The 21,604-nt window shown below is 37.8% G+C and overlaps 1 protein-coding gene and 1 pseudogene across 3 annotated transcripts in view; both read right to left on the bottom strand.

Moving 5' to 3' along the window:
- Nucleotides 1-1,325: 1,325 nt before the first annotated feature.
- SLAIN2 (SLAIN motif family member 2) overlaps nt 1,326-21,604 on the bottom strand; it is a 78,734-nt gene continuing 58,455 nt past the window's right edge. For 2 of the 3 annotated variants that reach the window (XM_032135454.2, XM_032135455.2), the window contains 2 exons: nt 5,465-5,783; nt 1,326-3,909 (listed from right to left, as the gene is read on the bottom strand). In XM_032135454.2, coding sequence (XP_031991345.1) covers nt 3,843-3,909; nt 5,465-5,783 — 386 coding nt within the window. In that variant the 3' untranslated portion in view covers nt 1,326-3,842. The remainder of the gene's footprint in view (nt 3,910-5,464; nt 5,784-21,604) is intronic. The other variant, XM_058430045.1, reaches the window with a different exon arrangement.
- On the bottom strand, nt 11,549-12,157 carry LOC116456689 (U6 snRNA-associated Sm-like protein LSm2; annotated as a pseudogene).

Below are 21,604 nucleotides of genomic sequence, written 5' to 3' on the forward strand. Positions count from 1 at the left end.
TTCAAACTGGCATTCAGTTAACATAGTTTTAACCAATTTGTATTATAGTAAATAAGGCCAATGAATATAATCAGTTTCATTTTCAGGCTGGTAAAGCAGAGGGCCATTTAGCCACCCAAGACTTATATTTAGGATCATTCAAAATACATTAGTGGTTGAACCTCCATATGGGTTTTTCTGTTGCACTGAGTATGTAACAGGTTTAAACTTATGTATTGATTTATAATACAAATATAGTGACATTTAATTTTAAATGGCTCTTCAAGTTTTTAGACTGGCTTGAGAGAAAAAAACAGAAGGGTGTCTTTTTTCCCTCTCATCAGTATTAATCTAATTGTCACATGTAATATTATTTTAATTGTAATTATTCTAATTGTAACATGTAATTGCAAAGCAAATATCTCCTAAAGGAATATGGAGAACTCATTAAACGGTGTACAATTCTTGATTTTTCCATCCATACAAGGAAAGATGCATGTGATCACCTAAATATTCGCATTTGGTATGAAAATGCAATTAACTGTCCCTCTTGGAAACTCGTAATAGCTTTTTGCTTGTTTTTTTCTAACTAGATATCATATATAGTTATGATCTAGGCAAATGCTAGCTTTTTATAACTAGGTATCAATTCACAGCAGGTGAAAAAGTTCCAAGAACAAATCAAGTTAGAGTAAACTATAAATTTCCTTCAAGTAAAATCCATATATGAAATAACTCTGACAGAGAAATATAAGACATAATCCGACCCCACGAAAACTAAATCTGAAAGGGCAATATGATTTGGGTTTCTGTGTTTAAAGAAAAACTCAACTAAGTAATTTATTAAAACCAAGTTGTAGGCAACTGAGAGGAAAAAAGGAATCTTACCATATCCAGAGATTAATTAAACACTTAAAAAAAGAATATAAATTTAATAATAAACATTATGGTCAGGCTGTTTATTAAGGAGGCAACCACATATACAAGTTCGGCTATAGAAATGTTTGCAAATCAAACGTCATGTGATCTAAAAGGACCATGCGTAACGTCAAAAATGGACACCTGTACATTCAATAAAAAGTTAATTTAAACATACATAGTCTAGATCATTCTAGAGTTATACAAACATCTGGGGCCACATATGTATCTAATTTTCTTTCAAAAAAACTTTTTTTTTTATAAAAGTGATGTATTGAGATAATTGTAAAAAGTATCTGACAATTATGAATGGTCCCCAGTTTTACAAAATGTGATTTCCAGGATACGAAACTGAAAAAAAGTCAACTCTTCAGAGAGTGTTTTATATTGTACAAACAAGTTTTGTAGAAAAATGATCCAGCAAATGCTTGAGTTAAGAATATTTATATTTTCCAATTCTTTACACTTTTATTAACACACTTACAAAAAATAACATTCAAACACTGAAAAAATTAAATAACTTTGGAAGCAGAGCTCATTGTTTTCTGCTTACATATAAGTGACAATTCTGGGCTGTTGGCACAAAATAATCAACATTCATAAAACCCTTACTACTATATATATATCAAACATAAGTTAAAATCATAGGCACTAGTTTATCAAATCCACATTTCTTCTGTAAGACTAACCACAGTAAATCCTTAGATTTTCCCAAACAGAAAAACTGCGATATACAAAGGCTTTCTAGTAAAAAGGCAATTTTTCTCTTTAAGAAACTAAAAGTCAACAGTCTGTGGTAGTACAACAGCAGGTAAAATAATACTTTACCAAACTCAGATCCAAAATGCGTTTTAACAAGTGATGAAATATTTTAATAAAAAAAAAATAGACTTTTTTTTCTGATGCAGCCATTTAAAAACAAAGTTAAATAACCTGAATACTCCTTTTGAAACTGATTATCTAACTTAAAAAATGTAATGTGTTTCACAATAGGTAAAATTCCTTTTAATTATTAGATTGCAGCATATATATTTTTTGAAATGTTGCACTGAAAACTGAGACTTGTTTTGTTTTGTACGTGGTTTTTAAAAGAGACAGTAGCTACTTCTTTCTTTTACTTACTTAGACATGAGATACCCCCCTCCCAAAAGAAGATGCTTTATCTTCCTCTGAAAAGCAACATTTTTCAGTTCATTATCATGTAGAATTCTGGCGCCATCCTTTCCTGACCCACCCCATCACCCTCAAATTCAAAGATAACGTTTCTTCCTTGCATTATACACCAAATACATAGTACTGGCAGTTTAAATCTCCAGCTGCTTGTGCTAAATGAATGACTCTCCACTGGTCAAGCTGACAGACTACCATGGTGTCAGTCATGACAGAATGGAGGTCCTGGTTTTAAGTTTTTATCATTCTCTCAACCTATCAACCTTAATGCTGTCCTGAATATCAAGCCTTCTATTTCTCTCTCCCAATTTCTTTTGCCAACTTACGGAATGTCTTTGATTAACAGGAAATGAACTTATGTTCAAATCTCTAAAAGCTTTTAGATGACCTAAGTGACAATATCTTAGAGCTGTTCAAATTGGGTATTTAAAAACAGACCTCATAATAAAAAATGAGAGGCCTGCTACAGAAGGAAGTTTTACTCTGGTAATAGTCTGATAAAACCGAAATAGCCGATTTCGAGGATATATTAAGAGCCATTAGAGAGCAAGTATTTATCAGGTTAGAGTTATATGTAGTAGGGTTACCAAAAATGCAAAAATTGATGTAAGGCAGAATCTAAGTCAAAAGGAAAAGAATTTTCAATAGGTGTTTTATACAGTTACTCAGTTTAAAGTGGATCAACTTAAGTAGGATTTAGCAGGCTATATTTTCCTACCACATAATAGACCGTTATGCCATGTAATAGCAACAATACAACTGTCATCACCAGAGATTTTGTAGGTTAAGTGCATAGATTTTTTCCCCCTCTCTCTCATTGCATGGTTTTGTTCCAGGTTGCAAGCACTGAGGTGGTGTTGTATCAAGAATAAAGACACACACTACTTGTTCTTTCCTATCATGAAAACCTGCTAATAGAAAAAGATCTCTTAGTTCTGTAAAGATAACAGCATGTGAAGAAGTTGGCTTCAATAGCAAAGGCCATCTTTCCTGAGCCAGGAACTATAAAGTTTAGAAAGATTGTACAACTGATTTTAAGCCCTTTTGGCAATCAAAACAAACACACACAAGTTTGATGTGTCAATGCAACATGATGGATGCATGCTGTAACACTATCTGGTGGTGGTGATATGTGAGCTACATCCAAAACTTAAGATTAAATGACAATTTTTCTAATGAACCTGCAAACATAATTTCTGAAATTCTCCTAAATTTAGTAATGTTTCAAATCTCTAGCCCAGGTTTCTTTCCTCCCACCCCCCAATCTCAATCTGTAGTTTCCTGGTGTACTAGTGAAACACTTTAGATAATTAGTCAGAATATTAGTTCTCATTAACACAAATATTTATTGATACTATTTATACAGTAAATTAGGTTGAATGTGAAGTTTTGGATAGCCTGAATTCGCCATTTTCTTGTGCACAAATAGGCATTTTTCTCATTTACAAATGGGCATTTCTCTTTGGCATCCATTAAGTATTTGCCCAGATATTGGCCTCTGTCAAATATTTTTAAAAAATCAACCTAGTTTCTATTAAACAAAACTAAAAGTGATTCTATGGAGAGTGATTGTATGATTACCAAACACATCTGATGTTAAATGTCATTAAAGTGCTGTTTGATGATCTCTGTCGGTTTGTGCTAATTAAGACAGAGAGGGCTGGGATTTTATAAATCCCAAGAGTCTTATCTGAACAGTCTGCATATAAAAGTTGTTTTTTAGCCTGGTGAAGGGTATCCATGAAGCCGTGGACCTCTGCATTCTTCTTTGCTGGTCAGTAACAGCCATCTTTCCAACTGTCATCTTTCATGCTACCATAGGTTTTAGGAGCTGGCAAGGATCTGTAATAAAGCAATTTTGTAATTAAAATTTGATAAATGTCTTTATGAAACATTACCATACTATCTCACACATATATTAATTACTCTTCAGGTGCCATCACGATCCCATGGAGGCTGTACCAAGGCAAAAGCTCTAAATAGGTACTAGTACAACCTCCCCACACTCTGCATTTTCACAACTTCCAAGTTTTACTGGGCACCAGATGACTTCCCATTTTGTTAACATAGCTATTAGATCAAAGAAAGGAAAAGATGGTCTCACCTTTTCCAAGCACACAGATAACCAACCTTATCATTTACTTATTATTTTGAGAGGCAGAATGACGAATGTGGTATTAGAAGCTCAGTGTCAGCATCACTAGAAAGGCAGTATGATGCAGTGATTAAAAGAGCTCCGAAGTCAGACATACTTGCAACTCATAGTTTTATAAGCTATGTGGCTTTAGGCAAATTACTTAATTCCATTACATTTCAACATCTTCTTTTGAAAAACAGAAATAAGAATACCTACTCATTTAACATTATGAAGATTAAACAAAGCAAGCATTTACTTATTTAGCACAGTGATACTTCCAGTTTAATTATATTTGACACCAAAGTTTACTGATGGCGGTAATCCCATTCTTGAAAGGTTACAGATGCATCATTCCCAACCTGTCTGATTCAGAATCATCTGAAGATTAAGCAAACAAACAACAAACAAAAAAACCAGCACCTGTAATCCCAGCATTCTGGGAGGCTGAGGCAGGCAGATCACTTGAACTGAGGAGCTCCAGACAAGCCTGAGCAACATGGTGAAACCCCATCTCTACAAAAATTAGCCAGGCATGGTGGTGCACGCCTGTAGTCCCAGCTACAGGGGTGCTGAGGTGAGAGGATTGCTTGAGCCTGGGAGGTCAAGGCTGCAGTGAGCCGAGATAGCACCACTGCACTCCAGCCTGGGAGACAGAGCAAGACCCCGTCTCAAAAAAAAAACAAACAAAAACAAAAACAAAACAAAACAAAACAACAACAAAATACCTAGCACACCCACAGATTCTGGGCCTCATACCAGATCCACTAAGTTAGACTCTCTGAAGGTAAAACTTAGACCCTACATTTATATAAATCTCAGATAATTCTGAATTGTAGAATAAGGGTTTGAAAACCATGCTTATAGATTATACTCAGACTTGGTAGCTAGAAGTTTTATCTTAAATATCACTCTATATTCTAATATACCTTTATCATCTTTATTGAATATAATTCTATTCAAAATGAATGAATATCACAATCAAATTGAGTGGCTCTAACAATTTTTTTTCTAGGGGTCCTCTGAGATGCTTACTCATGTCAGGCAACTGGACAAATTTAACCTGAACCAAACTGGTAAAAGTCCCAAATGAGGATTTCTTAAAAACAATGTAGTAATGTTTTATTCAAATGGTACTAGAACTCTGGTGGGAATCCACCATGACTTTCTGTTTACTATCAAACATAGGGATGAAGCTAATTCATTCCAATCTATCCACTTTCAGGTACTCAAGAATGCTGAAACAGAACATCTGCCACTTACCTGCGAACAGGCTGTGCAAGTTTGCTGCGAGGCACTGGTATGCCCCCAGCAGAAGGGGCACTGGGTCTGGGCAAGCCACTTCTCATTGCAGTTGTCCCTGCGGGTCTGGTTAGAGTAGCGCTGTTGATATTGCTGGGAGGATTTGCTGAGACTGTGTTCTGAACCATAGGAGGCCCAGGTGAGGAGGTGGTTTGTGTGAGCTGTGTTATTTCTTGGCTACCAGGAGAACCAGAACCATGGTTACTAAATGCTTTCACTGGTTGCCGAAGAGCCAAAGGAGATGGTGCTGCGGGGGAACGGAATTTGCCTGGAGAAGGTACTGTGGAATGGCAAAGAAAAACCAATTTTTGAGTGGAAATCTGTATATATGAAACCACTGCTTTAAATTACAACTGATGATTGGGCACTAGCACATGTGTATTCAGGAAACTTGACAGCAATGCAAAGAATAAACGCTATTCCTGGGCTACTAAAAGAAAAAAGGTAACTGAGTTCTAAATAACCAAGTACTTAGAGGATTACAACTGTCTTTGACAACAGTATTTTAAATAGGCCAGCTTGGAATCCATAATACCAGAAGAGAAAAGGCGCTGCAGGATTCTGTCTCACTGTAGCAACTAATCTGGGCCACATGTGAACAAACATTCTAGAGGTGAAAAACAGGTTGACTACCCAATTGTTGTCTAGAATTTGAAACATATTTCCCCCGAAAAGAAACATTCACGTAAACAGGTATCAAGTATCTGGAGGCTCTATGTCCAAATCCCATATTATTGACACTGTAACTAAAAATTTAGAAACTAAAAATCATTTTTAAAAAGTGCTTCCATTGCTGTGCTTCACAAAGCACAACATGATGAAAAAACAAACAAAAAGGCAGCCGGGCATGGTGATATGCACTCATAATCCCAGCTACTCAAAGCTGAGGCAGGAGAACTGCCTGAATCAGAGATGCAGAGGCCGCAGTGAGCAGAGATGAAGCCACTGCACTCCGGCCTGGGTGACAGAGCAAGACTCTGTTTCAAAAAGAAAAAAGAAGATCAGGCGCAGTGACTCACACCTGTAATCCCAGCACTTTGGGAGCCTGAGGCGGGCGGATCACCTGAGGTCAGGAGTTCGGGACCTGCCTGGCCAACGTGGTGAAAACCCATCTCTACTAAAAATACAAAACTTGGTCAGGGGTGGTGGTGCGTGCTTGTAGTCCCAGCTACTTGGGAGGCTGAGGCAGGAGAATTGCTTGAATCCAGGAGGCGGAGGTTGCAGTGAGCGGGGATCGCACTACTGCATTCCAGCCTGGGAGACAGAGCGAGACTCTGTCTCAAAAAAAAAAAGGAAAACAGAAAAAAGCTTATGTCCACACAAAGACTTGACTACAACTTTGTAACAGCCAAAGATTGAACAAAGCTCTAATGTCCATCAACAGGTGAATGGATAAACAATTTGTAGCATATCCACACAACAGAATACTGCTCAGCAGTAAAAAGGAGTAAACTACTCATGTATACAAAAAAGATGAATATCAAAAATTTTGCTGAATGAAATGAGTGCCGGCCACAAAACAATCCGAGTGTATACACACACACACACACACACACACACACACACACACACATTGTAGAATGTCGTGTTATAAAGAAATTTGAGGAAAGTCATATCTAATTTATGGTAACAAGAAGCAGAACAAATGTTTGTTGGAAGTTGGGAGCAACCTTGGGAAATTCTACCTAATGTTTAAGAATGAACACAAATTCAACATAATCTCCATCACAAAATAGGAGAGAACATGTCCCAATTCATTTTATGAAGCCAGTATTACCGAGATACCAAAACTAGAAAAGGGCAGTACCAAAAGAGAAAACTTCGGATCAATATTGTTTACAAATATAGATGTAAAAATCCTTAAGAAAATATTAGAAAATAGAATCCAGCAATATATAAATAGATTTATATGCCATGACTAAGTAGGATTTATTCCAAGATGCAAGGTTGGTTCAACATTTGAAAATCAATCAGTGTAATCCACAGTAACAGGATAAAGAAGAAAAATCACAGAATCGTAATAGTGGACTCAAAAAAAGCATCTGACAAAATTCAACAGTCATGAAAAAAGTTCTCCGAAAAATAGAAATAGGGAAGACGAGAAAGAGGAAGAGAGAAGAGGAAGAAAGAAGAAGAAGAGGAGGAGGAAGAGGAAGAGGAAGAAGAGGAAGAAGAGGAAGAGGAAGAAGAGGAAAAGGAAGAAGAGGAAGAAGAGGAAAAAGAAGAAGAGGAAGAGGAGGAAGAAGAAGAGGGAGAAGGGGGAGGGGGAGGGGGAGGGAATAGTAAAAGGCACGGAGGTTAGAAACTGTCCCCATGATTGTCTACACAGAAAATCCCAATGAATCTACACACACACACACACACACACTTCTAGAAATAATAAGTGAATTCAGTAAGGTCACAGAACTGGATAAAAATACAAACACTGATTATGTTTCTATATACCAGCAATGAACATTAGAAATCAAGATTAAAAATACCATACCAATTGCATTGCTCGAAAAGAAAACCACTTACATATAAATCTAATCTCAGTCAATATTTTAAGTTTGCTGTAAAGAGCAAACGAGTAATAAATGTATAAATTGTTAGTAAAAAGTAAAATCTTAAACAAATTGTAAGGCATTCTTATCTGTGGCTTTCTTATCTAAAGAACAGGCCTCTGTTAGCCTGCTACAGATGAGTTTCCTAGAAAGATATTAAACAATGCCACTCAGAACAGTCTCCTAGGCTTTTCCTATAAATTAACTCAAAAGTAAATATTAAGTTATTACCCAAAATGTATTACCCAAATTGATATTGACAAGTTATAATTTCTCTTTACTCTTTTTGAATACCAAGAATTACACTCAAGTCAGACATAATGTGAAGGAGAGCTATCTGCTCTGAGCAAAAATTAGAACTCTGTTTATAAAAATGACATGACTAAGAATCCTAACCTTAGTGTCTAAGTTATCTCCAAATTAGGATGATGGGTAATAGAGAATTTGTATCTTAAAATATTTTTTTCTTTTAATAAGTATTTAATAATTGTGCTGTTTGTTTTCTAATTAAGGTTTCTATAATTCAGGCATGCACTTAACCCTAAAATGAAAAACCTGAATAAATTATACATATCTTTTTAGCTTGATATTCACTGAATATAAAATGTTTTATAAAAATATATCCAACATGTACCTAGCAATACAAAAGTTAGATATTCCAAGTTGTCTTCACAGAGCAGTCTTCCTTCAAACTACAACTTCCCTTAGCTGCATAATTTATAAAAACTATAAATGCCCAGTAAGTATATAGTAATAAAAATAAACACACTGCCAAACACTGGTCATCATGACCAATGGGAAACATCATTTATTAAAACACATATGAATTCCATTATTAACAAATGAAGGACAAAAATATCTCCTTATCAACGCTCCCTTACTATATTGTCATTTCAATTATTCAATGGTCTCTACACTATCAATGATAATCACAATTTACTGACACAGTAAGTATTCAAAAATAAGTTCTGGCTGCTAAAGAACAAAAAGATGAATTAAATATGATTCTCTCACTACAGAGTTAAAGAATCCTTGTAAAAAAATTTATTACTGACCATGTACTCTAACCCTCTCACTTCATGGACAAGGGAAATTACCACAACCACAGAAGTCAACTGAGCAAATAGGAAAGTCAGGATGTCGTGTTATAACTGAACTGAACCCAGGTCTCCTGATTCCCAGATCAGTATTCTTTACCAGGAACCAAAAGAGAAACATCTCTGGGGGTAGAAATTAAAGTGTCATTATCAACATTTTTTTTTTTTTTTTTTTTTTTTTTGAGGCAGAGTCTCGCTCTATCGCCCAGGATGGAGAGCAGTGACACAATCTTGGTTCACTGCAACCTCTGCCTCACAGGTTCAAGCGACTCTCGTGCCTCAGCTTCCCAAGTAGCTGGGACTACAGATGCACGTCACCAGGTCTGGATAATTTTTGTATTTTTTGGTAGAGACGGAGTTTTGCCACGATGGTCAGGCTGGTCTCAACCTCCTGGCCTCTCAAGTGATCTGCCCATCTCAGTCTCCCAAAGTGCTGCGATTACAGGTGAGCCACCGTGCCTGGCCAAAGTGTCATTATCAACACTTTAATTTTCAACCAGACTCAGAAAGTTTGTTTGTGGGATTACTAACCTAGGCAGGTTTTATAAGGTATGACTCCAAAGCATATAAAAATGTCAATTGCTGACAAGTAACCATAAAAAAAAGACATAGAAACCTTTGATTTCTTCTTCCATTAACGTACATGACTATTATTTTTGTAAGCATACAAAAATTTTGTTAGTTATTAGAAAAATGTATTAAACGTAAGAGGCAGAAAATGCCCCGAGAATAGGGCTTCAATATCTTTTCTTCCATAAATACAAAAAGATATATATGAATGCATAAGCTACCAGCAAACATTTACAGCTTAATCTTCCAATTTACTCTAAATAGAAAATAACTTTGGAACTGATCCTCTTCAAGATAATTGCCCCAACCTCAATAATGACTTTTAGAAATAAACTTTTTAAAAAGAAATATTTTTATTCAACTGAAAACCTTAGCCACCCTTTGGGTGCCAAAGCTGAGAGAGAGAGAGAGAGAGGGAGTGTGTGTGTGTGTGTTTGTATGTATATATACAAACATACAATACAGGAACTATTAAGATTCATTAGATATATCCACCCTGGTAGGGGAAGTTTTTAACAAAATAGCCATATTTCCAAAATTAGGGAATTGATTAGGTATCAAAATATATGATATGAAGAGACACATTAGTTTTAGTACACAGTATAAACAGCTGTACATCTATACCTATATAACTTACTGTATTTTAGTTTAATAAATTAACATATAACTAACCTTAGAGTGTCTAGTGAGGAAAGCGGAAAAATGTCAATGTCAAGATTAAGAAACATAATTATGAGGATTCTTGAAAGATGGTACCGGCATTGGTGTAACTTACGAATTTCCTCAACTCTCTCCATAAAAACATACAGAGTAACTAGGAAGGTCAAACCAAAACCCATTTACAACAGCTACAATAAAACCAGGTGATGGAGTATCTCCATGAGCCCCAAAATACAAGTGGGTAGTAAGAAGCCACTGACAACTACAAGACCGTATGAATTATCAGCATCTGTGCAGAAGGAAGCAGAGGAATATCTCGATGTCCTGAAAATTCCAAAACAACCAACAAGTACTCATACAAAAAAAAATGCTGAACAGAAGCTGAACTGGGAGGGATTTGCACACTCCAATAGTGAGTGAGTACAAGAGGTCTACTGTAAGGTCTAAGAGGAACATGAGTGGCTATGAATTCTTAATATTAACCAGCCAAATCCCTCTCCCAGGTAAAACTTCATGCTAAGGAAAAAAACTCAGAAGATAATCCAAATAGAGCAGAACAGGGACATTCCAGATAAAGGAAAATGAAGTCCAGATAAAAGCAGGGAAGAGTTCAAAATGCTGCTAGGACAACTGGATATCCACATACAAAAGAATGAAGTTGGACCCCTATGCTTCACACTATTAAAAAAATTAACTCAAAATGGATCACAGACCTAAATGTAAGAGCTAACCCTATAAAGTTCTTAGAAAAAAACACAGGAGTGTTTGTTTTTTGCATCGTAAATTTTATTCCTGATGTGGTACAGATTTCTTCCATCCCCAAAATGAATCACATGCTGCCCTGGAAAGACCTAGGAAACTCTCCCACCATCTCTAGGGAAGTAGTGAGAAAGGCAGATGCTGAGGACTAGGAAGGCTTTGAAATTTCCCAGCCTAATTATCCTCCCCTTCTCAACAGGGAGAGCTGTTCCCTATTATCCCTTTCATCCAGTCATCCCTTAAACACACACACACACATACACACACACTCACTAGTTAAAACAACAACGACGAAAAAACACCAACGAAACAAAATTGCATCAAGTATTCACGGTCAGGGGTCCTAGGCTGGGACTTGGGGTTATGGGTCAGCAATGGAAGAGGGAAGGGAAGAGGAGGAGGAAGAGGAGGAGCCATCACTGTTTCTGCTATAGGGCTTCCTTCCTTGCTGCATTCTGCAGCAACTTTGTCAACCTTGTCTGCTGGCAACTGCACATATTGAACCACTAAGCCCCGAATGAAGATGTGAGGGTATTTATCAGGGTCTGTAATGCTGATGTTAGTTAATCTGATGTTGAGATACTGATCCACAGAATGGAGGGGTCCACAGATATGCAAGTCATTCTTGAGTTCCAGGTCCACATCCTTGCCCACAGGGATTGAAAAAGGAATAGAAGAGCATGGTCCTGGTGCTGCTGCTGCAGGCCGGTGGGGGAGGAGGGCAGGATACTGCAAGCGGAGCTGGACCTGGGGAAGGGAGGGGCCGCAGAAAGCTCCAAGTACCGAAGGGGAAAGAGCAGCGGATTCGTGTCTGGGAAGAGCAAGTGGGGTAGAGGGGAAGGGACAGGAGTAATGACTAAGGTTAGGCACTGATTTCTTATGACACCATGAGCATGACCCATAAGATCAAAAAAATGATACTTCATCAAAATTAAGAACGTTTGTGCTTCAAAGGATACCATAAAGAAAGTGAAAACTCCACTGAGTAGGAGAAAATATTTACAAATCATGGATCTGATATGGGACTTGAATCCAGAATATATAAAGGAATGTTATTACTCAATTAAAAAAAAAAAAAACTAAAAAAACAGAGACAAAGAATTTGAATAGACATTTCTCCAAAAAAGATATACAAATAGGCAATAAGCATATGAAAAGATGCTCAACATTAGTCATGCAAAATAAAAACCACAACAAGATTCCACTTTACAAAACTTAACCAGAATCGCTAAAATAAAAGACAAGTGTTACTGAGGAGATGGAGAAATTGGAACCCTCATACAGTGCTGCTGACACTGTAAAATGTTGTAGCCACTCTGGAAAAGTTTAGCGGATCCTTAATAGGTTAAACATAAAGCTACCATATGATCCAGTATTTACACTAAGTATATAATCAAGAGAACTAAAACATGTCTGTCCATGTAAACACTTGTGCATGAATGTTCACAGCATTATTATTATTATTATTTTGAGATGGAGTCTTGCTCTGTCGTCCAGGCTGGAGTGCAATGGCACGATCTCAGCTCACTGCAACCTCTGCCTCTCCGGTTCAAGCAATTCTCCTACCTTAGCCTTCCGGGTGGCTGAGATTACAGGCGCCCACCACCACATCCAGCTAATTTTTGTACTTTTAGTAGAGACGAGGTTTCACCATGTTGGCCAGGCTGGTCTCAAACTCCTGACCTCAGGTGATCTGCCCACCTCGGCCTCCCAAAGTGCTGGGATTACAGGCGTGAGCCACCGGGCCTGACCACAGGATTATTCACAATAGACAAAAAGTGGAAACAACTCAAGTATCCACCAAGTGATGAATGGATAAACAAAATGTGGTACATCCACGCAATGGAATATTTGGCAATAAAAAGGAACAAAGTACAGTTTATGTGTCACTTAACGATGGGGCTATGTTCTGAGAAATGAATCGTTAGGCAAGTTTGTCCATGTAGGAACATCAGAGTGTACTTACACAAACCTAAGTCATTTAGGCTACTACACACCTAGGCTATACGGAATAGCTGATTGCAGGGTCGGGGGAGGTGGAGATGGTTAATGGGCACCAAAAAAAATAGAGAAAGACCTACTATTTGATAGCACAACTGGTGACTATAGTCAACAATAACTTAATTGTATATTCTAAAATACCTTAAAGAGTGTAATTGGATTGTCTGTAACACAAAGGATGAATGCTTGAGGGGACGGGGACCTGATTCTCTGTGATGTTATTATGTCACGTTGCTTGCCTGTATCAAAATATCTCATGTGCTCCATAAATACACACACCTACTATGTACACACAAAAAATTTTAAAAAACAGCCTATGGCTCCTAGGCTACAAACCAATACAGCTTGTTACTGTACTGAATACTGTAGGCAACTGTAACACAAGGGCATTTGCATATCCAAACATATCTAAACATAGAAAAAGTACAGTAAAAATGTTATAAAAGACAAAATATGGTACATTTGTATAGGGCACTTGCCATGAATGGAGCTTATAGAACTGAAGTTGAGTGAGTGGTAAGTGAATGTGAAAGTTTGCAGTAGGGTACACCCTACTGCAAACTTCATAAATACTGCACACTTAGGCTACACTAAATTTATTTTTCTTCAATCATAAATTAACCTTAGCTTACTGTAACTATTTTACTTTATAAGCTTTAACTTAAAAACTTCTTGACTCTTTTGTAATAACACATAGCTTGTAACACAAACATGTTGTACAGCTGTCCAAAAATATTTTCTTTCTTTATATCCTTATTCTGCAAGTGTTTTTTAATTTTAAATTTTTATTTTACTTGAAATTTTTTTTTTTTTTTTTTTTTTTTTTTTTTGCTAAAAACTGATAGAAACACACACATGAGCCTGAACCTAAGCCTATACAGGGTTAATCATCAATATCACTATCTTCCACCTCCACATCTTGTCCTACTGGAAGGTCTATGATGTTACTAGGTGACAGAAATTACCACCATTGTATATGCGATCCATTGTTGACTGAAATGTCGTTTTTTTTTGTTTTAGATTTTTTGAGATAGGGTTGTCTTGCTCTGTTGCCCAGGCTGGAAGTGGTGCAATCACACCTCACTGCAGCCTCAACCTCTCAAACTCAAGCAATCCTCCAACCTCAGCCTCCTGAATGGCTGGGACCACAGGTGCATGCCACCATGCCTGGCTATTTTATTTTTTCTGATGTAGTCTCACTATGTTGCCCAGGCTGGTCTCAAACTCCTGGGCTCAAATGATCCTCCTACCTCAGCCTCCCAAAGTGCTGGCATTATAGGCATGAACTACTGTGCCTGGCCCTGAAACTCTGTTACGCAGCAAATGACTATACTGATAACATGCTACAAAATGATGAACTTAGAAAACATTATGCTAAGTAAAAGACGCCAGTCACAAAAGATCATATATTGTATAATTCCATTTATATCAAATGTCCAGCATAGGCAAATCTAGAGACAGGGTAGATGAGTGGGTGCCAGGGGCTGGAAGAAGTGAGGAATGAGGAGTTCTATTAATAAGTATGGTGTTTCTTATGAGGGTGATAAATATCTTCTAAAGTAAGATAGTGGTAATGGTTTCTCCCTCTGTGAATATACTAAAAAACACCAAATAGTACACTTTAAGAAAGGGTAATTTTGAAAGTGGAGAGAGGGAATAAAGGAAAGAAATCTCAGAAAATAAGCAGCCATGTTTCTGAACACTTCCAAATACAAGAGAGAGCTATAGAACCATAAAATTAGTAAGTCTTAAATCAAGCTCTCTACGTGTTTAGAAAAACCAATTTCATGGAAAAATGTGCAACAGAAAAGGACTGAAGTCAAATCGCACATAAAGTTATTACAAGAAAAAAAAAAGAATAAATAAGGAGTAGAGTAACACTTCTACAAGAAGTGAAATCTTACCAGAAATCATGGTAAGAAATCATACACACAGAGATGAAATTATCTAATATTTCACATTTTAAAAACATTTTAATATTGCTACAAGATATGAAAGAATAGCATAAATCAGAGTGAGAAACACTCGGAAATGAGCTGATGGAACTCAGGAAGGAATCAGCTATAAAATGAATCATTTTAAGACGAAGTCTAAGGAGAAACATAAGAGTCAATATACACAATACATCATGTTGTAAGAGAAACAGACAATGAAAACAAACTTTTATAGAAGAAAGAAAAAAATAATTCAAGAGAAGGCAACAAATATAGAAACAAGAAATGAACCTCGAACATGTGCACAACAGGAGTCCCCACAAAAAAGAAAACCAAAGCAAGAGAACAGAATATAAAAAACTATAATTCAATAAAACTTTTCTGAAAAACAAAAAAAGTTTGCTACTCTATAATGAAAGAACATACCCCGAATCTGGGAAAATCAGCTCAGAATGATCAATACTAAGACATATTCTAGTAAATTATTATAAAGAAAAAGAAAATATCCATTGTACATCCAGATAAAAAGACCACATGATTATAACAGAAACAATTCTTTATTCCTGCAGAAGGTGGAGTAATACATTTAAGTTAAAGAAAAAGTGAGCCAAAGATTTCATATCTAGACAATGACTTTCAAGTATGAAAACAAGAGATAAGCTATCATCAACATGCAAAAATTGAAAGAATGAATACTGTTCTCATAATTCCTTAAGGAATCTATTACAGAATAAGCTTCAGACAAGAAAAATGACTGATGAGACAATGACATATAAACTGGCATTAAGCATCAAATATGTATTTAAACGGAGAGCCTAAACTAAATGAGGTATGCGAAGGAGAAAATAGTATGTAACAGGTATGTGACAATGTAGATATAGCTTAACTTTAAAAAAAAAAAAAGAGCATAACCAAAAGTTGTAAAAATTGTTTTCAGTAAACATGCTAATGTTATTCCAAGAACACTTTATGTGAAATATGGGACAAAACAAATTATTATGATATTCTAATTCTATGTGTTCCTAAGAAATAAGATTCTCAGGATGAGAGAATGCTACAAGAGGTTAAATAATTGCCCAGAACCTCTGCATTTAATCTTAAAAAAATATACAAACACAAACGTACACATATGTTTCCTAGCTCTAGTAACTAAAAAGACCTGGAAACAATGACCAACCCAGCAGCAGTAAGTATAGCCAAACACACAGATTTTGGTCTTGAAATACCATTGCCTACCAAAAGCAAGCAGGACTTTTTGGAGAAATGCCTGACTCCAGGTCTCTGGCAAGAAATGCACAAGACCAGCCAATCTTGTCATACCAGTTAGCAAGATGGTATTGAAGACTACTAGAGTTGTGTCAAAAAGACTTGGAAGCCAACTTGTAGAGGCTTCCAGCAAAGTTGGAAAAACATCTAGAATGACCTGAAACGTATTTAAAAATATGTTTCATCTGTAATTTCATAATGAAAAACATTTTTTAAAACTGGCCACCTTTCGGCTGGGCGCGGTGGCTCACGCTTGTAATCCTAGCACTTTGAGAGGCCGAGGCGGGCGGATCACGAGGTCAGGAGATCGAGATCACGGTGAAACCCCGTCTCTACTAAAAATACAAAAAATTAGCCGGGCATGGTGGCGGGCGCCTGTAGTCCCAGCTACTCAGAGAGGCTGAGGCAGGAGAATGGCGTGAACCTGGGAGGCGGAGCTTGCAGTGAGCTGACATTGTGCCACTGCACTCCAGCCTGGGTGACAGAGCGAGACTCCGTCTCAAAAAAAAAAAAAAAAAAAAAAAAAAAAAAAAAAAAAAAAAAAAAAACTGGCCACCTTTGGAAGGTGCCACGTTGTCATTTTTTAATTTTGTAAACTAGTAAATAAAGGGAAAGAACAAATATTTGGTCTGAATTTCCTAAAGAAACTACCACTGGGTGACCAAATAAGGAAAAAATTATCTTTATACAGTACTTTGACAAATAAAAAAAGGAACACTGGAATTAAAATTCCCAATTCTGTAATAACGAATGAATTATGAATCTAGGCATTATACATCAATGACTGCTAACATCATGAAAAGAGGAAACCCCACTTTATGCACCTTTGGATAAAGAAGCACCACTACCTGTGCAAAAAAAAAAAAAAAATAGTTTTGCAAAAAATAGCAAAACAATTTAATTAATTGCCTAGATCCAACTATCACTTTATAGAAAATACAAGGGAACTTGCTAAACAAAGCCATGAAAAAGTAATCAGCAAAATCCAGCCTGTAAGAACCTCTGCAGAACAAATGATCTGGTGGTTTCTTCAAAGAAACAAACAACAAGAGCGAGAGAGAGAAAAGAAATGGAAGAAAACTATAAAGTAAGAGAAACTTAAAAAGACATATCAAAAAGGCAAAACTAGTTTCAAAACGTGGATGATAAAACTATACAAAAAAGGACGTGACTGCTACAAAAGTTCAGAAGAGTAGATACTTTTTGGGGAGGGGTCAAGAGAGGGTTGTGTTTGGAAGCAGACAGGTGGATGATGTCTGAGGTGCCAAGTTCTAGTCTCCTGATACAGATGGTAGTTACAAGGGCGTTTGCCTTGTAAGAATTAATTCAACTGTGTATTGGTTTTCTGATTTCATGTTTTATTTTAAAATAGCAAAGTTTAAAACCGGATTTATAAATCAGCAATCATTATAAATTTATTAATCCCTAAATTATTAGATAAATGCAATACAGCCTATGAAAGAACAAGTAAAGCCCTACAACATCAAGGTTTGGAGAGAAATACTTTAACAAAGTTAATGTATATATAAGTGGAGGGGAAACTAGAAAGGATTTGAAGAGGTATACTAAGCTGTAGTTATACTACTGGAAAAAATGTTTCATGGCAGCAGCATTTTGACTCATCTATAAACATGTGGGCCAGGGAACAATAAAAATATGAGGTTGATTGGACACAGGTGACCTTTAAAGAGTTTTGACTTAGGACTTTCTCAGCAAAGGAAATTGACAGCTGTAATCAAGATTTAACTACAGAGAAAGACAAAGGCCTTAGAAAACCATAAAAACATTATTAAGTCTAAATGTAAAATAAAACCTATAATATTATCATTCCAAAACTGGCATGAAATGGTCTAACAGGAATGTGTGTTTGGAGGGAACCTCAAGAACAGCCTCCATGCTCTTTCTTCTCTCATTCTCCAAATTTTACATATCAAAATCATAGGAGGGGAAACAACTCCTATCATTTTAATTGTTTCTAAGAAGTCTGTGTATGTCAGAAGCTAGTTTTGAACACAACTGTAAGAGGAGAAAGCAAAGAGGGGCTAGAATAGAGAAGCAAAGAGGAAAGGATATAATGAATGTGTCTTGTTTATGATACAGATTCAATAAATACTTGTCAGCTGATAGAAAAGAGAAGACAAATTTGTAATTTTGAATCCTAGGTAATCACAAAATTCTTTCATTCTCCATTTTCAGGTAGTCTAATATCAACAGGCATTTTAAAATCTAATCATTAGAAATGCAAAAGTCGGAGGGTGGGCCAAGATGGTCAACTGGAAGTAGCAGTGGTCTGCAGCTCTCACAGAGAGGAATGAAAAGAGGAAAGAAAGAGTAAGTTTATTCTGCACCTTCAACTGAGGTATCCAGGTTCTTGCACTGGGACTGACTAGGCAAACAGCTTGACTCATGGAGAGCGAGGAAAAGAAGCAGGGTGAGGCAATGGCCCACTTGGATGCAGCATGGAGCCAGAAGAGCCCCCACCACCAGCCAAGAAAAGTGATGAGTGATTGTGCAACCCTGCCCTGACTTGGGAAACCACGCTTCTCCCACGGATCTTTGCAACCCACAGATCAAGAGATTCTCTCACAAGCCCATGCCACCACGGCCTAGGATCCAAAGCACAAAGCTGTGTGGAGGCTCCTCAGAATGGCCACTCAGGCACTCACGGAGACCCAGTAGTTCTGCATACTCCAGTTCCGGGAATTCGTGCAAGGCAGGAGATCCCTCCATGCATTACCCTGGGAAGGGGGCTGAATCCAAGGAACCAGGCAGCAGTGTTCTCTGGGCTCCATTCCCATGGCACCTCACAAGACCCACTGGCTTGGAATTCCAGCCAGCCAGTGGTAGCAGGCTGGAGACTGCCTGACATAGACCGAACTCCTGGGAGGAAGGGTGGCTGCCATCTCTGTGGTTGGAGTCAGCTGTGCTAGCCTGCTGGCTCTGGAAAGTCCAGGTGGTCCAGACCAGGAGTTCCCCACAATGCGGTACAGCTGCTGTGCCAGATCGTGGCCAGACTGCTTCTTTAAGTGGGACCCTAATCCATCCCTCCTCACTGGGCAAGGCCTCCCTGTGAGAATTTCAGCAACTCCAGCCAGGGTTATATGAACAGAACTCTGATGACGGAGTCCCTGGAGGAGGACTCGCTGTCTCTGTGGTTCAGCCAACAGCCTTTCCAGCCTGCTGGCTCTGGAGAGTCAGGGCAGTCTGGACAAAAGGGGTTCCCCCCAGAGCACCACACCTGCTCCACCAAAGGGCAGCCAGACGTCTTCTGTAAGTGGGACCCTGATCCCATTCCTCCCAACTGGCTGAGACCTCCCAACAGGGGTCTCCAGATACCTCGTAAAGGAGTGTTCGCGCCAGCATCAGGTCAGTGTCCCCCAGGGATGGAGCTCCCAGAGGAAGGGGCAGGCTGCCATCTTTGCTGTTCTGCAGCCTTCACTGGTGATACCTCCAGATGCAGGAGAGATTGAGGTGATTAGGATCTGGAATGGACCCCTGGAAAACCACAGCAGCCCTATGGAAGAAGGGCCTGACTGTTAAAAACAGAAAGCAACAACGACATCGACAAAAAGGACCCCACAAAAGCCCCATTCAAAGGTTAGCAACCTCAAAGATCAAAGGTAGATAAGCCCACAAAGATGAGAAAGAATCAAGGCAAAAACACTGAAAACTCAAAAAGCCAGAATGTGTCTTCTCCTCCAAATGACCACAACATCTCTCCGGCAAGGGCACAGAACTGGGCTGAGGCTGAGACAGCTGAATTGACAGAAGTAGGGTTCTGAACTTTGCTGAGCTAAAGGAACATGTTCTAACCCAATGCAAAGAAGCTAAGAATCATGATAAAACAATACCGGAGCTGACAACCAGAATAGCTAGTTTAGAGAGGAACATAACTGACCTGATAGAGCTGAAAAACACAACATGAGAACTTCACAATACAATAACAAGTATCAACGGCTGAACAGACCAAGCGGAGGAAAAAATCTCAGTTTGAAGACTATTTTCTGAAAGAAGACGGGCAGAAAATAATAGAGAAAAAAGAATAAAAAGGAATGAACAAATATGGGATTATGTAAAAAGACCAAAACGATGAATGATTGGGGTACCTGAAAGAGATGGGGAGAACAGAACCAAGTTGGAATGCATACTTCAGGGTATCATCCAGGAAAACTTCCCCAACCTAGCAAGACAAGGCCAATAATCAAATTCAGGAAATCCAGAGAACCCTAGTAAGATACTCCACGAGATCATCGACTCCAAGACACATAATCATCAGATTCTCCAAGGTCGAAATGAAGGAGAAAAAAAAAAAAAATTAAGGGCAGCCAGAGAGAAAGGCCAGGTCACCTACAAAGGGAAGCCCATCAGACTAACAGAGGACCTCTCAGCATAAACCCTACAAGCCAGAAGAGATTGGGGGTCAACATTCAACATTCTTAAAGAAAAGAATTTGTAACCCAGAATTTCATATCTGGCCAAACCAAGCTGCATAAATGAAGGGGAAATAAGATCCTTTTCAGACAAGCAAATGCTGAGGGAATTCATCACCACCAGGTCTGCCTTGCAAGAGCTCCTGAAGGAAGCACTAAATATGGAAAGGAAAAACCGTTACCAGCCACTACAAAAACACACTGAAGTACACAGACCAGTGACCCTGTGAGGTAACCACATAAACAAGTCTGCAAAATAACAAGCTAACATCATGACAGGATCAAATGCCCACATAACAATATTAACTTTAAATGTAAATGGGCTAAATGCCTCAATTAAAAGACACAGAGTGGCAAGCTGGATAAAGAGTCAAGACCCATGCTGTCTTCAAGAGACCCATCTCACATGCAAAGACACATATAGGCTGAAAATAAAGGGATGACGGAAAATTTGCCAAGCAAATGGAAAACAGAAAAAAGCAGGCGTCGCAATCCTACTTTCTGACAAAACAGACTTTAAACCAACAAAGATCGAAAAAGACAAAGAAGGGCATTACATATGGTAAAGGGTTTTTAATTCAACAAGAAGAGCTAACTATCCTAAATATATATGCAACCCAATACAGGAGCACCCAGATTCATAAAGCAAGTTCTTAGAGACCTACAAAGAGACTTAGACTCCCACACAATAATAGTGAGAGATTTTAACACCCCTCTGACAATATTAGACAGAACATCGAAACAGAAAATTAACAAAGACATTAGGACCTGAACTCAGCTCTGGATTAAGTGGACCTGATAGATGTCTACAAAACTCTCCACACAAAAACAACAGAATATA

Source organism: Hylobates moloch, unplaced genomic scaffold, assembly GCF_009828535.3.
Source record: "Hylobates moloch isolate HMO894 unplaced genomic scaffold, HMol_V3 SCAFFOLD_17, whole genome shotgun sequence".
In the NCBI taxonomy this organism is placed as follows: domain Eukaryota; kingdom Metazoa; phylum Chordata; class Mammalia; order Primates; family Hylobatidae; genus Hylobates; species Hylobates moloch.